Source organism: Lotus japonicus, chromosome 1 (genome assembly GCF_012489685.1).
Source record: "Lotus japonicus ecotype B-129 chromosome 1, LjGifu_v1.2".
Taxonomy (NCBI): domain Eukaryota; kingdom Viridiplantae; phylum Streptophyta; class Magnoliopsida; order Fabales; family Fabaceae; genus Lotus; species Lotus japonicus.
In genome coordinates this window covers 120,144,326-120,159,143 of record NC_080041.1, presented here as the reverse complement: position 1 = coordinate 120,159,143, position 14,818 = coordinate 120,144,326, and the positions used below count along the sequence as shown (strand labels likewise).

General features: G+C 38.4%; 2 protein-coding genes and 1 pseudogene across 2 annotated transcripts; all 3 read right to left on the bottom strand.

Annotated features, from left to right (window-relative positions):
• Nucleotides 1-947: 947 nt before the first annotated feature.
• Nucleotides 948-2,636, bottom strand: LOC130732547 (hydroxycinnamoyl-CoA:piscidic acid hydroxycinnamoyltransferase-like; annotated as a pseudogene).
• A 5,330-nt stretch (nucleotides 2,637-7,966) lies between these two features.
• On the bottom strand, nucleotides 7,967-8,417 carry LOC130732546 (uncharacterized). Its single transcript, XM_057584570.1, has one exon. It carries the CDS (start codon nucleotides 8,414-8,416, stop codon nucleotides 7,967-7,969), a length of 450 nt encoding a protein of 149 aa, XP_057440553.1. The 5' UTR covers nucleotide 8,417.
• Nucleotides 8,418-12,252: 3,835 nt separating this feature from the next.
• Nucleotides 12,253-14,419, bottom strand: LOC130729892 (hydroxycinnamoyl-CoA:piscidic acid hydroxycinnamoyltransferase-like). Its single transcript, XM_057581745.1, has 2 exons — nucleotides 12,585-14,419; nucleotides 12,253-12,467 (listed from the first exon to the last, which is right to left on the bottom strand). The coding sequence occupies exon 1, from the start codon at nucleotides 14,209-14,211 to the stop codon at nucleotides 12,817-12,819; it is 1,395 nt and encodes a 464-aa protein (XP_057437728.1). The 5' UTR covers nucleotides 14,212-14,419; the 3' UTR covers nucleotides 12,253-12,467; nucleotides 12,585-12,816.
• Between the last annotated feature and the right edge of the window lie 399 nt (nucleotides 14,420-14,818).

Here is a 14,818-nt window from a genome sequence, read left to right as displayed (position 1 = left end):
GCAATGGAGTTCGCATCTCCCTCCTTGGATCAAACTTAACCTTCCTGCTAGTGGGTAGTAAATTACTAAAGTTTGGATGAGAGAGTTGATGATGGTGTGAATGAAGGTTGATGGATTTTTGTGGTTGTGTGGCTTGTACACATAGAGAAAGGGAGCGTGAGTGCGGAGCTTGATTTGGTAACACAAAAAGTATTATTTTTCAGTAGCGGTGGGTTCACATAGAGAAAGGGCTGATTTTAAGGTTCAAGTCAATTTTAGGCTTTTCGGCCAATTTTATGGTTCAGATCGGCTTAAGGGTTTTCGGAAGATTTTAGGGTTCGAGTAGGGTTTAGTGTCGATTTTAGGATTTTGGGTCGATTTTAGGTTTTTCGGCTGATTTTGTGGTTCGAGCCGAGTTTAGTGTTGATTTTAGGGGTTTTGGCCGATATTAGGTTTTTCGATCGATTTTATGGTTCAGGCCGGGTTTATGGTCAATTTTATGGTTCAAGACTCATTTTTTGGTTTAGAGACAAGCGAGTGACAGACGAGGGATTCTCACGGTTCGCAAAGTTATGTCAAAAATCGCAAAACGAGCTTTTTAATCGGAGAGTGGTGCGGTTGCGCCAAAGTAAGACCAAACTCGCGCGAAAAAAGTGCCGCTAAAAAAACCATATGTGGAAAAGTGGAGCGGTTGCGCGGATATCACAAAAAAAAGTGGCGCGGTTGTGCCACTTAGCCTAGCAGCTTCGAAATTTTCTCCTATTTTATCATATTTTTTCCTAAAATTAAATAAACATAAGATAATAAAAAAAACAACAAAAATAAAAACTTATCAACTCTAATTAAATCAGATAAAATCCTAATTAAAATATAGAAAAGCGATAAACTAAATAAAAATTGAGAAAATCTACTCAATTCAAATAAATAGCATAAAATCTAGAAAAATCCTAAAAACGCACAATATGCCTAAAAATACATAAAATGAAATAAAAGACAAACAAAAGTACCTTTATCCCCAGCTCAACACTCACTCGTTGGGTTAGAAATAGTGTGACTTTCTCCGCCCCTTCGATACGATTTTCGGGCTTCCCTCGAGGCTTAGAAATCTAGGACAACAATCTTCACAAATTGGAAGAGAGAAACAATTCTTCAATGTCATCATAAATCAATTTCCTGAAAGCGTCCATGTGAGTTGCTTCCAAACAAATAGCCACAACGAGGCCATCACCACTAGCATCATTCATAAGGAAAGCCTTTCCTTCAGAATCCAAGTACCCAGGCCCAAAAAAAATAAGCTCCCCGCACCCAAAATCAGCAGCCTTAAACGAGAAATTCAACCAACTCACAACAAAAAGGTTCGGGTTCCCTTTAGAAGATCCCTTATGCACACTCGGCGCAGGGTAGTGAAAACTATACCTCACTGATTCAATATCCTTCTCCTTAGCAATGTAATCAAGTGATGACCCCACGAACTCCCCATTAACCCTTTCAAGCGCTTCCTGGACATTCTCCACCGCATAACTCAAAGGATTATGGATGATTTCAGCAAACGAGCGCGTTGGTGTGACGGTTGGAAACGCTACGTTCCCTGCATAACCACCAGGGAGAGGTGGCCTCAACCGGTTTCTAGAATTAACCAATGTTGATAGCCTCGTGGGTTGTTCGTCGTATCCCGCATAGCGTGCTTTGCTCACGCATCTCCAAAGGTAGCCCGCAACAACCTCAAAACTTGAATAAGCTTTATGTCTTGTCGACATAGCTCTGGAGGAGCTAGCTTTCTTCTTGAGCTTCACTACTTGTTCTCACGTTAGTTTCACCATAGCAACAACTTTATCGGCTTCTCGAAAATCGCCTACCCAAGCAGGAGGCGCGTGGAACTCATGATGTCTACCCGCATCCGAATGATTAGACTTTCGTGATTTTAGCACGGTTCGATCGTGGCATGGCATTTCTGATGGGTCCAAACACTCCCCTCGTGCCAGCTTGGCCCATGTGTTCATGAAACGCATGGATGCTAGTCCATCAACCGCGGCGCCACTGAACGCCATTCCCAATGTAAAACCGCGGCAACATAAGTTTGTTAATTGCACCGCCAGAAGAGGAATGTCATCAATAGGAACATCATAATCAATGTTGGGGATGAGTGGTAACACCAAATAGGTTGGTGCGAAATCACCCAAATCATCTAAGGTTGCTTGTTCTTCGCATTTGGCTAGTAAGAGTTGTGTTCCCTTCGTGTTGCAATGATGTTCCCATCTTCCTCCATGGAGCCAACTCAATCTCCCTGCTAGTGGGTAGTATATAACTAAAGTTTGGCTGAGAGACTTGATGAGGGTGTGAAGGAAGGTTGATGTATTTTTGTGGTTAAGTGGCTTGTACACATAGAGGAGCGGAGCGTGGGTGCGGAGCTTGATTTGTTCGCACAAGGAGTAGAGTTTTTCATTGGGGGTGGGTTCAAAGGGGAGGATGGTGTGGCAAGATTGGATTTGGATGCTGATCATTTTGCTTTGGCGGGTTAATTTCACACGAACCACCTTTGGCCTCTTGGGTGCTTTTAAAGGGGGGAGTTAATGTTACTTGCACCTACACTCATCTCAATTCTAGATGAACGAATTAGAAAGAGAATAAATAAATGAAGATGTGATTGAATATTTGTGACGGGGAATTTTTTTTTTTAAATTGGAAAAATTTTCATTCACACCTTTTTTCAATGAGAAAAGAGGTGAAAGAAAAAAATAGAAAAAATATAAGATATAATAAGTAATATGACTGAAAAAATGTAAGAAATAAAAATAAAGTAAATATGAAAAAATGTGGGAAAGTTTTATATAAGTGTGAAGGTATCATAATTCCTGGGCAGAAACTTTGATAAAAAACATACATGTCAGGTGATGTGAAAGGAGCATGATCTGCATGCCATGACAAGTTAAATTAATTACAACTCAATTTTTGAATAGTAGAAATAAATAAAAAAACAATAAAAAAAGTACAATCACTTTTTTACAATCACTTTTTTTTAAACATCAGTACAATCATGTTCTACCACTTTGTTTGGTAGGAAAGAGAGAGATATAAAAGAGAGAGTAAAGAAGAGAGAAGTTGAGTAGAGAGAAATATATGAGAAATAGAGTAGATTTAGAGGTTGTTTGGTATGATAGAGATAAAGGAGAGAGAGATGGAAAATAATGATGTGGAAGAAAGATAAAAAGTTGACTTTTGATTAAAAAACAATATTAAATGCCATGGAAAATAAAATCAGGTGAGAGAATGCAGATAGTAGCGGTTTGTAACCACCACTAACTTCAAGAATAGGAAAAAATAAATAAAATAAAGGGAGCTGCCTCATCTCTCTCTTATCTATAGTAGCTATCAACCAAACAAGGATACTTTATGAATCTCTCTTCTATTTCTCTCTTGCATCTCCTCAAACAAACATAGTGTACAAGTCGTGTGCCTCGTGCTTTTTTTCCAGACACCACCAATTTTGATATTATGTCATTATAAATAATGGTTGTGATTTGTGAACGAATCTATTATTGCTCAAATGAATCCAAACTTTGAAAAACCAAATTCACTGGGGTATACGAATGGAATCATTTTATATTTAGATATTGATTTACGAAAGTAATAGCACCTTTTATTTCATAGACAAGATCAAAATAACACTCATGACAGGATATGGATTGACATTTGACACATGACACAATTTTGGTTGAGCCTACCTACCGTGGGTTAGTTGGTAAGTGACGCACGTGGTTCACGTACTTTATATCTTTGTATGAAACACAAAAAATAGTTACAATATTTCAATAATATCATCCTCACTCACCTCTCACGACCGCTCTCTTTCGGCATTAGGATTCAAATATGCTCTATTGTTTTGATGTTAATTTTTGTGTGTGCAAAGCTTGTAATGGTTTTGTGTTGTTTGAGGTTATGCAAATGATCAAGTATTCAAGTGCAAGTGTGGAGGAGTAATGTTTCATCCACACCTCTCTTTTGAGGTGGAGAGGTGCAATGGTAAGAGATATAGGAAAAAAAGAAAAAGTAAAAGAGAGAAAATATGAGATGTGATAGATGATAAAATGAGAGAAATAAAAATAGAAAGAGGTGGAAATGAAGTGTTTAAAAAATGAGGTTTGTATATATCATTACTCAAAATAAGTGGAGATATGCGTATATATCATAACTCGTGCCAATATCACATGGGTTGGAAGCATTATTGAATGACACTTCTTCATGAGTAATGATATATACACACCTCTTCTTTTAAACACTTCATTTCCACCTATTTTTGTTTCTACCTCTCTTCTCTTATCATCTATCACATCTCATACTTTCTTTCTCTTACTTTTTCTTTTCTTCATATCTCTTTCCTCCTCCATCTCCTTCCACCTCAAAATGAGGTGTGAAGAAAACATTTTCCCACTTTCATCTATTCTCTGTGTATAATCTTCAAAAGCTTTATTGAAGACATCAGGTGTATAGTCTTGAAAGTTGAAACATTATTCAATACAGTACATGTACCATGTTGGAAGCTTTATTGAATGAGTAATGATATATACACACCTCATCTTTTAAACACTTCATTTCCACATATTTTTGTTTCTACTTCTCTCCTCTTATCATCTATCACATCTCATACTTTCTCTCTCTTACTTTTTCTTTTCTTCCTATTTCTCTCCTCCTCCACCTCCTTCCACCTCAAAATGAGGTGTGAAGAAAACATTTTCCTTATTGAATAACACAGTGAATGGTGCGCGCATGGCTAACTTTCGAGTACTCTTGTTAGAAAAGAAGATCGCCCACTAAAAATGCTTTTTTGGTGATTTTATTAAGTCTCTTGTACTGTGCATTTTCTGGTGTATTTTATCCCTTCCTCATTTTTTTTTTCTCTTTGACTTTATCCCTTCTAAGTTAACATCAATTTTCTCACCGTCACAAATTAAATTGGTTACACAGACACTGCATTGTTATTTCCCTCTTTGTATGGTAAACTGTAGGTTCTTCAATCTTGATGTGTAATTTCTTTAATTTCATCTGATGACTATTTATGAAACTTAAATTTAAAAAGTATTTAGACCAAAGTTATCTGAATCTCAATTATCGCACATGTTGGTGATCTACTTTGATCCGTTACTGAGATCCTTCACAATTTGTTGCAGCATGCAAAACAGAAGAAATGTGACAAGTGCTTTATTCTATGGTATGTTTTCAATATGGTATCTACTTGTTTAATAATGGACAAGATTTCTATTTGGCATAAGCTTTGCAATGTTTAGGTGATATTTATAAGCTGTGTAGTTCAGAAGGACTGGCAGCCCATTAATTAAAGAGAGTTGTTAAAGGGGCGTTTGTTTCAAGGTTTGAGATCACATTTCCGGAAATGTTATTCCCAGGAATATGATTACCGGGTATGTTATTTCTAGGTAAATTTTATAAATGTGTTTGGTAAGTATTTTGTATTCTCAGGAACATTTTAAAATTTTCTTAATTTAAAAATTAAAAAAACTTAAAAATAGAGGTAAAAATGATAAATTGTGGAAGAAATGGGAAGTTACATTCATCTTTCCCATGGGAATGTAAGATTCCCAACCTTTTTCATGGGAATCAATATGAAGGAAATCATGGGAATTGTAGAAGTTATTTTATTCCCGGGAATGATTGATACCCAGGAATCATAGTTTCCAATCTTGTAACAAACGCAGGAATGTTCATTCCCAACCTTTATATTCCCGGGAATCTCTTTCCAAATCTTGAAACAAACGCCTCCTAAAGATATATTATGTAAGTTCTAATTTATGGATGTTCTAATATCAGTGTCATTGTTCTAATATCATAAGCTTTGCAATGTTCTAAGGTTTGGTATTTTATTTTTTTAATCCTCTCAATGAAAATTGTCTAGCTTTGCCCTAGTATTGATGGTTTTGAACGATAACTGAATTTGTGCTCCCACAGCCCAGGGCCTCCAAAAAGAAGGGGCCCAAAAAAATTTATCATTAAACTTTTCCCTAAAATAAAATTTAGTTATAATAATTAATGTTCAAGATATTATTAATGACTTGAGCTGGTCTAGTGGTTAGTAACTGTGTATGTTACTTTTATGTACCTGGTTCAAATCCCAAATTTTGGCTTTTGACATGTTATTTCTGATGAAATTTCGTACGTTAAAATTATTAGGGGTGCATTTTTATTATTTGTCCATGACCTCCAAAATGTCGGGACCGACCCTGATTATAGGTTATACCTTTTACCCCCTTTACACCGTTGATTTAATGTTTTTTAAATTTTAACGACTCAGATCAATTAACCATTAAAATAATTTATTTGTTAAATATATGTTACTTTACTAAAATATCCTTATCCCTTCCCACCCACCTCCACCACTCACAGACTCACAGACGTCAACCATGGAAAGCATCAGGAAGATGCAGCCCTGACGAAGCCCCAACGGAGATGGGTCTGAAGCAGTGGTCGAAGGGGCTCGCGGTGGTAGTCTACTTCTACTTCATCGATCATCCAGTACCACACAGCCACAAAAAAAAAACAGCCATCATCACAAAATCACAAATCAAACACTGTCGTTCACTTCCATGACCAAACCACGGTGCTACCACCGCAACCTCGCCGGAGATGCGCCATCTGGATTTCATTTTTCAGGTGGGGTACAATTTGAAAATACAGTTCTCGCACAGGACAGATGTCGAACGCGATGCTGGGACAACCGGTTCGACAACTGACTAACAGTAACAAAACCAGAAAAATAATAAAGTAGAACACAGAAGATTGGTAACCCAGTTCGGTGAAACTTCACCTACGTCTGGAGGGTTTGCATGCACCCAAAGAAAGGAAATCCACTATCTCAAGATTCAGGAATTACAGACACTCATGAACAACTCAGTTCATAGTTCACTTCCTAATCTACCCAGTGTATTTCTACTTAGAATCTCAACCTAAGTATGAGAGCCCCTCTCACTTTCTCTCAATCACTGCCACAGTGATTGGTGAACAACAATAACACAGAGTTTGTTTGACACTCAAACACAACACAGAACTGAAACTTGCTTTATAGAATCAGGGAGCAAGAACAGTTCACAAATAACAGGAACAAAACACAACTTACAATCCTAAAACACTTGATCTTCAATCTTAGCTCTGGTGACTCACGTTTTAGGTCTTTGTTCTATTTATACTTCAGCAGAGGCGGCACTAGGGTTTCTTGGGCTGAAGAACAACTCTGATCCAACTCATATCAGCACAAAATCTTCCAAGATATGATATGAGTGATTAACAACTTAAGAATAGAAACAAATCTCCAATCACTGATTTGTTCCAACAATAAACAACCCGCGTATATCTCCCTTTAATAAGTTACTTGAATCTCAAGTAATAACAAATCACATCCTCCAAACCAATAACAAAAGGGACCCACATTGCACGCCAGTCAGGACAAATGTCCTGGCCTTCACAAAAGCAGATGTCACAACATCGGCTAGGACATCAGGTTGTTTTTAACAAAATGTATGACAACAAAGGAACAACAATCTCCCCCTTTGTCAAATTTTGTCTAAAAACAACTTCACAACCAGAGAGGGTAAATCACATAGAGTCAGCAGCGGAAAAAAAACTCCCCCTCAAATCAATGCATCTTTGTAGCCAACCATAGAGGAACCCCCCCCCCCTCAAATGATGCATCCATGTGGACTGCTTGAAGTATAAATACCATATGCATAGCAACACACACACTAACTATCCAACAAGTGTAAACTAGAAAACCAGTAGCAACTTGAACAGTAGCAGCTTGAACATAAACCAGTTACTAGCCTTGTCTTGAAAGAGTCTTCAACTTATTACAGACCAAAGCTAACACTTGCAAATCACACATAGTCTTCACAGCAACAGAAACAACACAGATTTTTCACCAAACTACTCCCCCTTTTTAACATAAATTTGGCAAAGGTAGCACAGCATAAACAAACCGTCACTTCTAAGACCAGAATGACAACAATTCATGAACACTTTCAATAACTGATTTCTTACAAACGGTAGATGGTTCAGAACCCAAGGCAGATTGATGGATTTGGAGATCAAGTTCAGATGTGTCAACAATGGGGTTTGGATTTCTAGCAGAGGGTTCCATATTCACATCTGAAGTAGTCTCAACTAATGTCTCAACATGAGGTTCAACATTGGGAACAGAAACAGATTCAACTGATATCTCATGAATCACATTAGGCACAATAACATTAGGATCTGCACTTACAGATTCACCTATGCTTGCATGAACAGTTGCTGGTGCATTTGAGACTTCAAGAGAACTTGCAGCAACAAATTTCTTCCTCCATTCCTTCATAACATCTACACCAGAACTCGGAGATTTAAGAAGAGCAACATCCTTTGAATATGATCTATTCACCCTAGATGGCTGTGGAGACATCTCTTCCTCGCCGAAGAACTTGACTCTAACTCCTTCTTTAGGTTTCCACTCTTTCCTTGATGAAGCTACTTGTGGATTAGTCCTTGGTTGATCATGAGACTGAGGATATCCATATAGCTTGTAACAGTAGAGCCTTATATGACCAAGTTTGCCACAGTGATGACATCTCCAAGTAAATTTCTTGGATTTTCTGAACTGAGGGTACACATGTCGTACAGAATGATGCGACATTGGGTCTGACATTGGTTGCTTAGTTTGCTTTTCAGATGAAGCAGACTTCTTTGCACTCTTGTAGTTGAAGCCTATCCCCTCCATATCTCCAACTGTTTTCCCAACTTCCAGAATCTCCTCTAACACATTAGTGCTTTTATTCATCATACGAATAGACTTTTTCATACCTTCAAGCTTTGAGTTCAGTAATGTTACCTCCTCCTGCAGTTTTACATTAGTGATCTGAAGTTTCTCATTCTCCTCACGCAACTTGCTGATGGTCTTTACTTCTTCTTGCAAACTGGAGTTATTACTCTGAAGTTGCTTTTTCTCAGCAATCAAATCTTTGACTTCTTTTCTTATTTTCTCACCATACGTACATGATTCCTCCCACTTAGCCAGCAACAATTTGTAGGTTTCAACTAGTTCTTGCTCATCACCATCACTTGACTCAGCATCAGAATAGCACTTCCCAATGAGAGCCTTTACATGAATAGCCTTGGTTGTATCATTCTCATGTTTGTCTTTGAGTTGAAATTCAGTATTCTTCACATTGTCCGACACATTGTCCAGGACATTTGTATTTGACATTCTGCCCAAACTCTTCAACGCTTTGTTAAGTAATGATACAGCTTCTGCAATGTTTGCATCAGTATCCTTGTCCCTCTGATCTTCATCTTCTTCAGTGTTGGACACAAAAGTTATACTCTTCGCCTTCTTCTCATATCTACCATTAAGAGACATCTCAAAGGTTTGCAAGGAACCAATGAGTTCATCAACCTTGATGTTACTGATGTCTTGGGCTTCTTCAATGGCAGTTACCTTCATATCAAACCTCTTGGGGAGAGACCTGAGAATCTTTCTTGCTAACTTTTCTTCAGACATGGGTTCCCCTAGGGCAAAAGAAGAGTTGGCTAGATCCCTTATACGCATGTGAAACTCATATATGGATTCATCCTCATTCATCTTCATAGTCTCAAACTGAGTTGTAAGAAGCTGAAGCTTTGACATACGAACTCTTGATGTTCCTTCATGGGCAGTCTTGAGAATCTCCCATGCTTCTTTAGCCACAGTACATGTGTTGATTAACCTGAACATATTTTTGTCAACTCCATTAAAAATAGCATTCAAGGCTTTGGAGTTTCCAAGAGCTTCGTCATCTTCTTTCTTTGTCCACTTATCTTCAGGCTTCAATTCAGTTGTGGATGCTATCACAGGATGTTTCCACCCCTTGACTATTGCCTTCCATGTTATACTGTCCATAGATTTGAGAAAAACCACCATTCGAGCCTTCCAGTAGTCATAATTGGTACCATCCAAAATTGGTGGCATATAGATTGATCTTCTTCCATCCATAATGTTGTCCTTGAGAACAGTATATATTCCCTGGAGCTCACCCAACAGAATAGGGTGCCTGCTCTGATGCCAATTGAAAATACAGTTCTCGCACAGGACAGATGTCGAACGCGATGCTGGGACAACCGGTTCGACAACTGACTAACAGTAACAAAACCAGAAAAATAATAAAGTAGAACACAGAAGATTGGTAACCCAGTTCGGTGAAACTTCACCTACGTCTGGAGGGTTTGCATGCACCCAAAGAAAGGAAATCCACTATCTCAAGATTCAGGAATTACAGACACTCATGAACAACTCAGTTCATAGTTCACTTCCTAATCTACCCAGTGTATTTCTACTTAGAATCTCAACCTAAGTATGAGAGCCCCTCTCACTTTCTCTCAATCACTGCCACAGTGATTGGTGAACAACAATAACACAGAGTTTGTTTGACACTCAAACACAACACAGAACTGAAACTTGCTTTATAGAATCAGGGAGCAAGAACAGTTCACAAATAACAGGAACAAAACACAACTTACAATCCTAAAACACTTGATCTTCAATCTTAGCTCTGGTGACTCACGTTTTAGGTCTTTGTTCTATTTATACTTCAGCAGAGGCGGCACTAGGGTTTCTTGGGCTGAAGAACAACTCTGATCCAACTCATATCAGCACAAAATCTTCCAAGATATGATATGAGTGATTAACAACTTAAGAATAGAAACAAATCTCCAATCACTGATTTGTTCCAACAATAAACAACCCGCGTATATCTCCCTTTAATAAGTTACTTGAATCTCAAGTAATAACAAATCACATCCTCCAAACCAATAACAAAAGGGACCCACATTGCACGCCAGTCAGGACAAATGTCCTGGCCTTCACAAAAGCAGATGTCACAACATCGGCTAGGACATCAGGTTGTTTTTAACAAAATGTATGACAACAAAGGAACAACACAATTTTATGGATTTCATTTTTCTGGTTTTTGAGCTTTTTTTCCCAGGTCGTTTTCAAGCATAATTTTTGTTACCAGCTTTGTATGCGATGCTGTGGATGGCTGGTGTGCTCGTAATCTCAATTAAGGCATATATACTTTCATGTAGCTATTAGATCTATGATGAAAGAAGTTTGCAAGTGACCGACCTCAAAGATATTGAAAGATCATGAAATCGAAAATTCAGTGGACGTGGCTCTCTATTAAAGATGCAACCTTGCTGATGATAGAAGGAGGAACCAGATCCCGGAAATCTAGATGGGTGGAGAAACTCAGATTGGTGTGTGATAGGATGATGTTGGTGGAAGGAGCAAGGAGGAAAAAGGAGAAGAAAGACAAATGAAAAGAAAAAATGGGTATTTTTGTAATTTAGAAGGGGAACAGTAACTGCACCACCGTGGGTCAGTTTCAAAACAACACACGGTAGGCGCAACCATGATTCTGGTATGGTTTGTAAGGCCAACTTTGACACTCTTTGGCTCTAAATGAATTGGAAACATAATGGGTTTGGCTCCTTTTTTTTTTTATTTTTATTTTCTATGTACTTATATCTTTTAGATTACTCAGTACTGCAATTGCAATTGAAGGTGCACCACCGTGCATGATCAATTGCTATCATACACTTCCCTTCTCCTTTTAAAGAAAGAAGATTTAGTGTATGTGCTTCTAATACTAATTTGTGAGTTTTATACGTTGTGGATATGTTATAGACAGACTTGAGGGTGTATGATAAGAATGAGATACTGGGAATGAGTCTTGTGTGAATTTTGATTTCAAGAATACAAGGACTCTATAACCCCCAAATGCTGTCATTTATATAGTCATACAAGCAATTTGTGGCGGTTTTAAGCTGCCACAGACTGTTTAACGTAGCCAGTAAATAGCGTTGGCATATCGTCCGACAAAACAAACGCTAAAGCTAACAACTTAGAGTCGGCCTACACGACCAACGCTAAAAAAATACATCAGCGTCGACTTTCTTCTAAAGTGAATGGCGTCGGATTAGCATCGGCTTTTACCACCGCTATTTTAGAGTCGGGCAAAAGGCTAACTTTTAGAGTTGGTCACAACGTTGACGCTAAAACGGCTATAGCTTGAGTTTTTTGCCTATTAGACGCCAAAAGCTAATGATAATGAGCATTTTTCATGTTGTGGAAGTCAAAAATGAGAAATGAGAGATATGTTTGGTGATGTGGTAGGAAACAAAAAGAAAGATAAGAAAAAAAAATTGTAGTAAAAATGAGACGAAAAGAAAAATGGGTGTGAAAATCTAATCAAGATAAGCACATACTCGTAATTGTTTTTCCAATATGATAATTATCATGTTACATTAACTTCAACTACTAAACAGACCTAAAAAAAACTACTAAACGTAATATTAAAAAATTGTAGTTATACATTCCAAATTATAAAATTATTTTCTGTGAGATTCTTGTCAAACAATTGCCGCCTCTACCAGTCACCCATCCAACGAATCATTCACGGAAAATGTTTCCAAGGAGTCTAGGCACTCACCGAAAGAGAGAAAAAGAATTAAGAGAAATAATGAATATGATGTATAATGTGATCTGAAAAGAAGTGAGACATATATAAAAAATGTAGTTGTTGAAGAGTACGTACTCTTAATGGTTCACGTATAGTATCATAACCCATCATTCACCTCCAAGGTTCCACAACTCATGACTGACCACCAATGCATGCATCACTATTTTTAATGTTCGAACAAGACTATCATAGCATCGTGACGACCACCGTTCATACATGCGCTTTGTTTGTTGGAGCTCTAGTAATTTTCTTAGTCGAAACCAGTGCATGCAGAAAAACTCCAAGTCAAGTTCTGGGACAACACCCATCACAATTTGGAAGAGGGGAAAACATCTTCAATGCCATCATAAAACAATTTCCTGAAAGCATCCACATGAGACATGTCCAAAGAAATAGCCACAACGAGCCCATTCCTATCAGCATCATTCAAAAGGAAGGCCTTCCCTTCAGAATCCAAGTACCCAGGCCCAAAATAAATAGGCTCCCCCCACCCAAAATCCGCATCTTTAAACGAGAAATTCATCCAACTCACAACAAAAAGGTTCGGGTTCCCTTTAGAAGGTCCCTTGTGCACACTTGGTGCAGGGTAGTGAAAATTATACCTCATTGATTCAATATCCTTCTCCCTAGCAATGTAATCAAGTGAGGACCCCACAAACTCCTCATTCACCATTTCAAGCGCTTCTCGAACATTCTCCACGACATAACTCAAAGGCATGTGGATGATGTCGTGAAACGAGCTCGTTGGTGTCACGGTTGGAAACGCTGTGTTTCCCGCATAACCATCAGGGAGTGGTGGCCTCAATCGGTTTCTACAATTAACCAGTGTCGACAACCTCGTGGGTTGTTCACCATTTCCCGCGTAGCGTGCTTTGCTCACGCATTTCCAAAGGTAACCTGCAACAACCTCAAAACTCGAATAAGCTTTCTGTTTTGTTGATGCAGCGTTGGAACTACTAGCTTTCATCTTGAGTTTTACCACTTGTTCTCTCGTTAGTTTCACTAGAGCAACCACTGCCCTGGTTTCTCGAAACCCACCTACCCAAGCAGGAGGCGTGTGGAACTCACGATGTTGGCCTGCGTGCGACTTCAGCTCTGAATGATTTAATTTTCGTGAATCTAGACGGTTGCGGTCGTGACATGGCATATCTATCATCGGGTCCAAACCCTTTCCTCGTGCCAGCTTCGCCCACGTGTTCATGAAACGCATGGATGCTGGCCCGTCAATTACGGCGCGACAAAACGCCACGCCTAATGTAAAACCGCCACAACAGAACTTTGTTAATTGCACCGCCAGAAGAGGGATTTCTTCAATAGGAACATCATAATCAATGTTGGGGATGAGTGGTGAGACCAAATGGGTTGGTGCGAAATCACCCAAGTCATCTAAGCTTACTTGTTCTTCGCATTTGGCTTGTAAGAATTGTGCTCCCTTGGCATTGCAATGGAGTTCCCATCTACTTCCTTCAATCCAACTCAACCTCCCTGCTAGTGGGTAGTAAATTACTAAAGCTTGGCTGAGAGAGTTGATGAGAGTCTGAATGAAGGTTGACGGGTTTTTGTGGTTGTGCGGCTTGTACACATAGAGGAGGGGAGCATGGGTTCGGAGCTTGATTTGTTCGCACAAGGAGTAGAGTTTTTCGTTAGGGGTGGGTTCAGAGGGGAGGATGGTGTGGCAAGATTGAATTTGGATGCTGATCATTTTGTTTTGGCTAGTTAGTTTCACGAACCGCCTTTGGCCAGCTTTTAAAGGGGAAAAATCATAGAATGATAGTAATAATATATACGTATGTTGATGATGTCAAAGGAGCAAACTTATAGGCTAGGGAACTTTGATTTGGATTTTACATCCTCAACCTCTGATATTGTCAAACTATGAGGCTATGACCACACCCATTTCAAGCATCCTTTTCTGTCACGGGATTGAGACCCGTTGAATTTTCACACCAAATTAATAGCACATAGGTTGCTAGTTGCTACCCTTGCTAATAGCACATAGGTTGTAGTAAACGAGTATAAAAAACTAATAATATAATTAGAATATGTAAAAAAATGAAAAAATATATATATATGAAACTGTGGAAGGTACATATGCAAGAAAAGTTATCACAATATCAAAAAAATATTTTAAGGAGCCTAAACTAAAAGGCCCTGGGACCAAAAACATATTTATGCCAACACTAAAACAAATATAAACTATGTTCTCTAGCATTTTTTTTTTGAAATAACTATGTTCTCTAGCATTGAACATGCCATGAACACGATATCTATGACAAAGTGATAGCTCTATATTATAATATAGACAAATT

Excerpts from the sequence above, each read along its gene's own strand:
- LOC130732546 (XM_057584570.1), bottom strand. The coding sequence starts at position 8,416 with ATGTCTCCACAGCCATCTAGGGTGAATAGATCATATTCAAAGGATGTT.
- LOC130729892 (XM_057581745.1), bottom strand. The coding sequence starts at position 14,211 with ATGATCAGCATCCAAATTCAATCTTGCCACACCATCCTCCCCTCTGAA.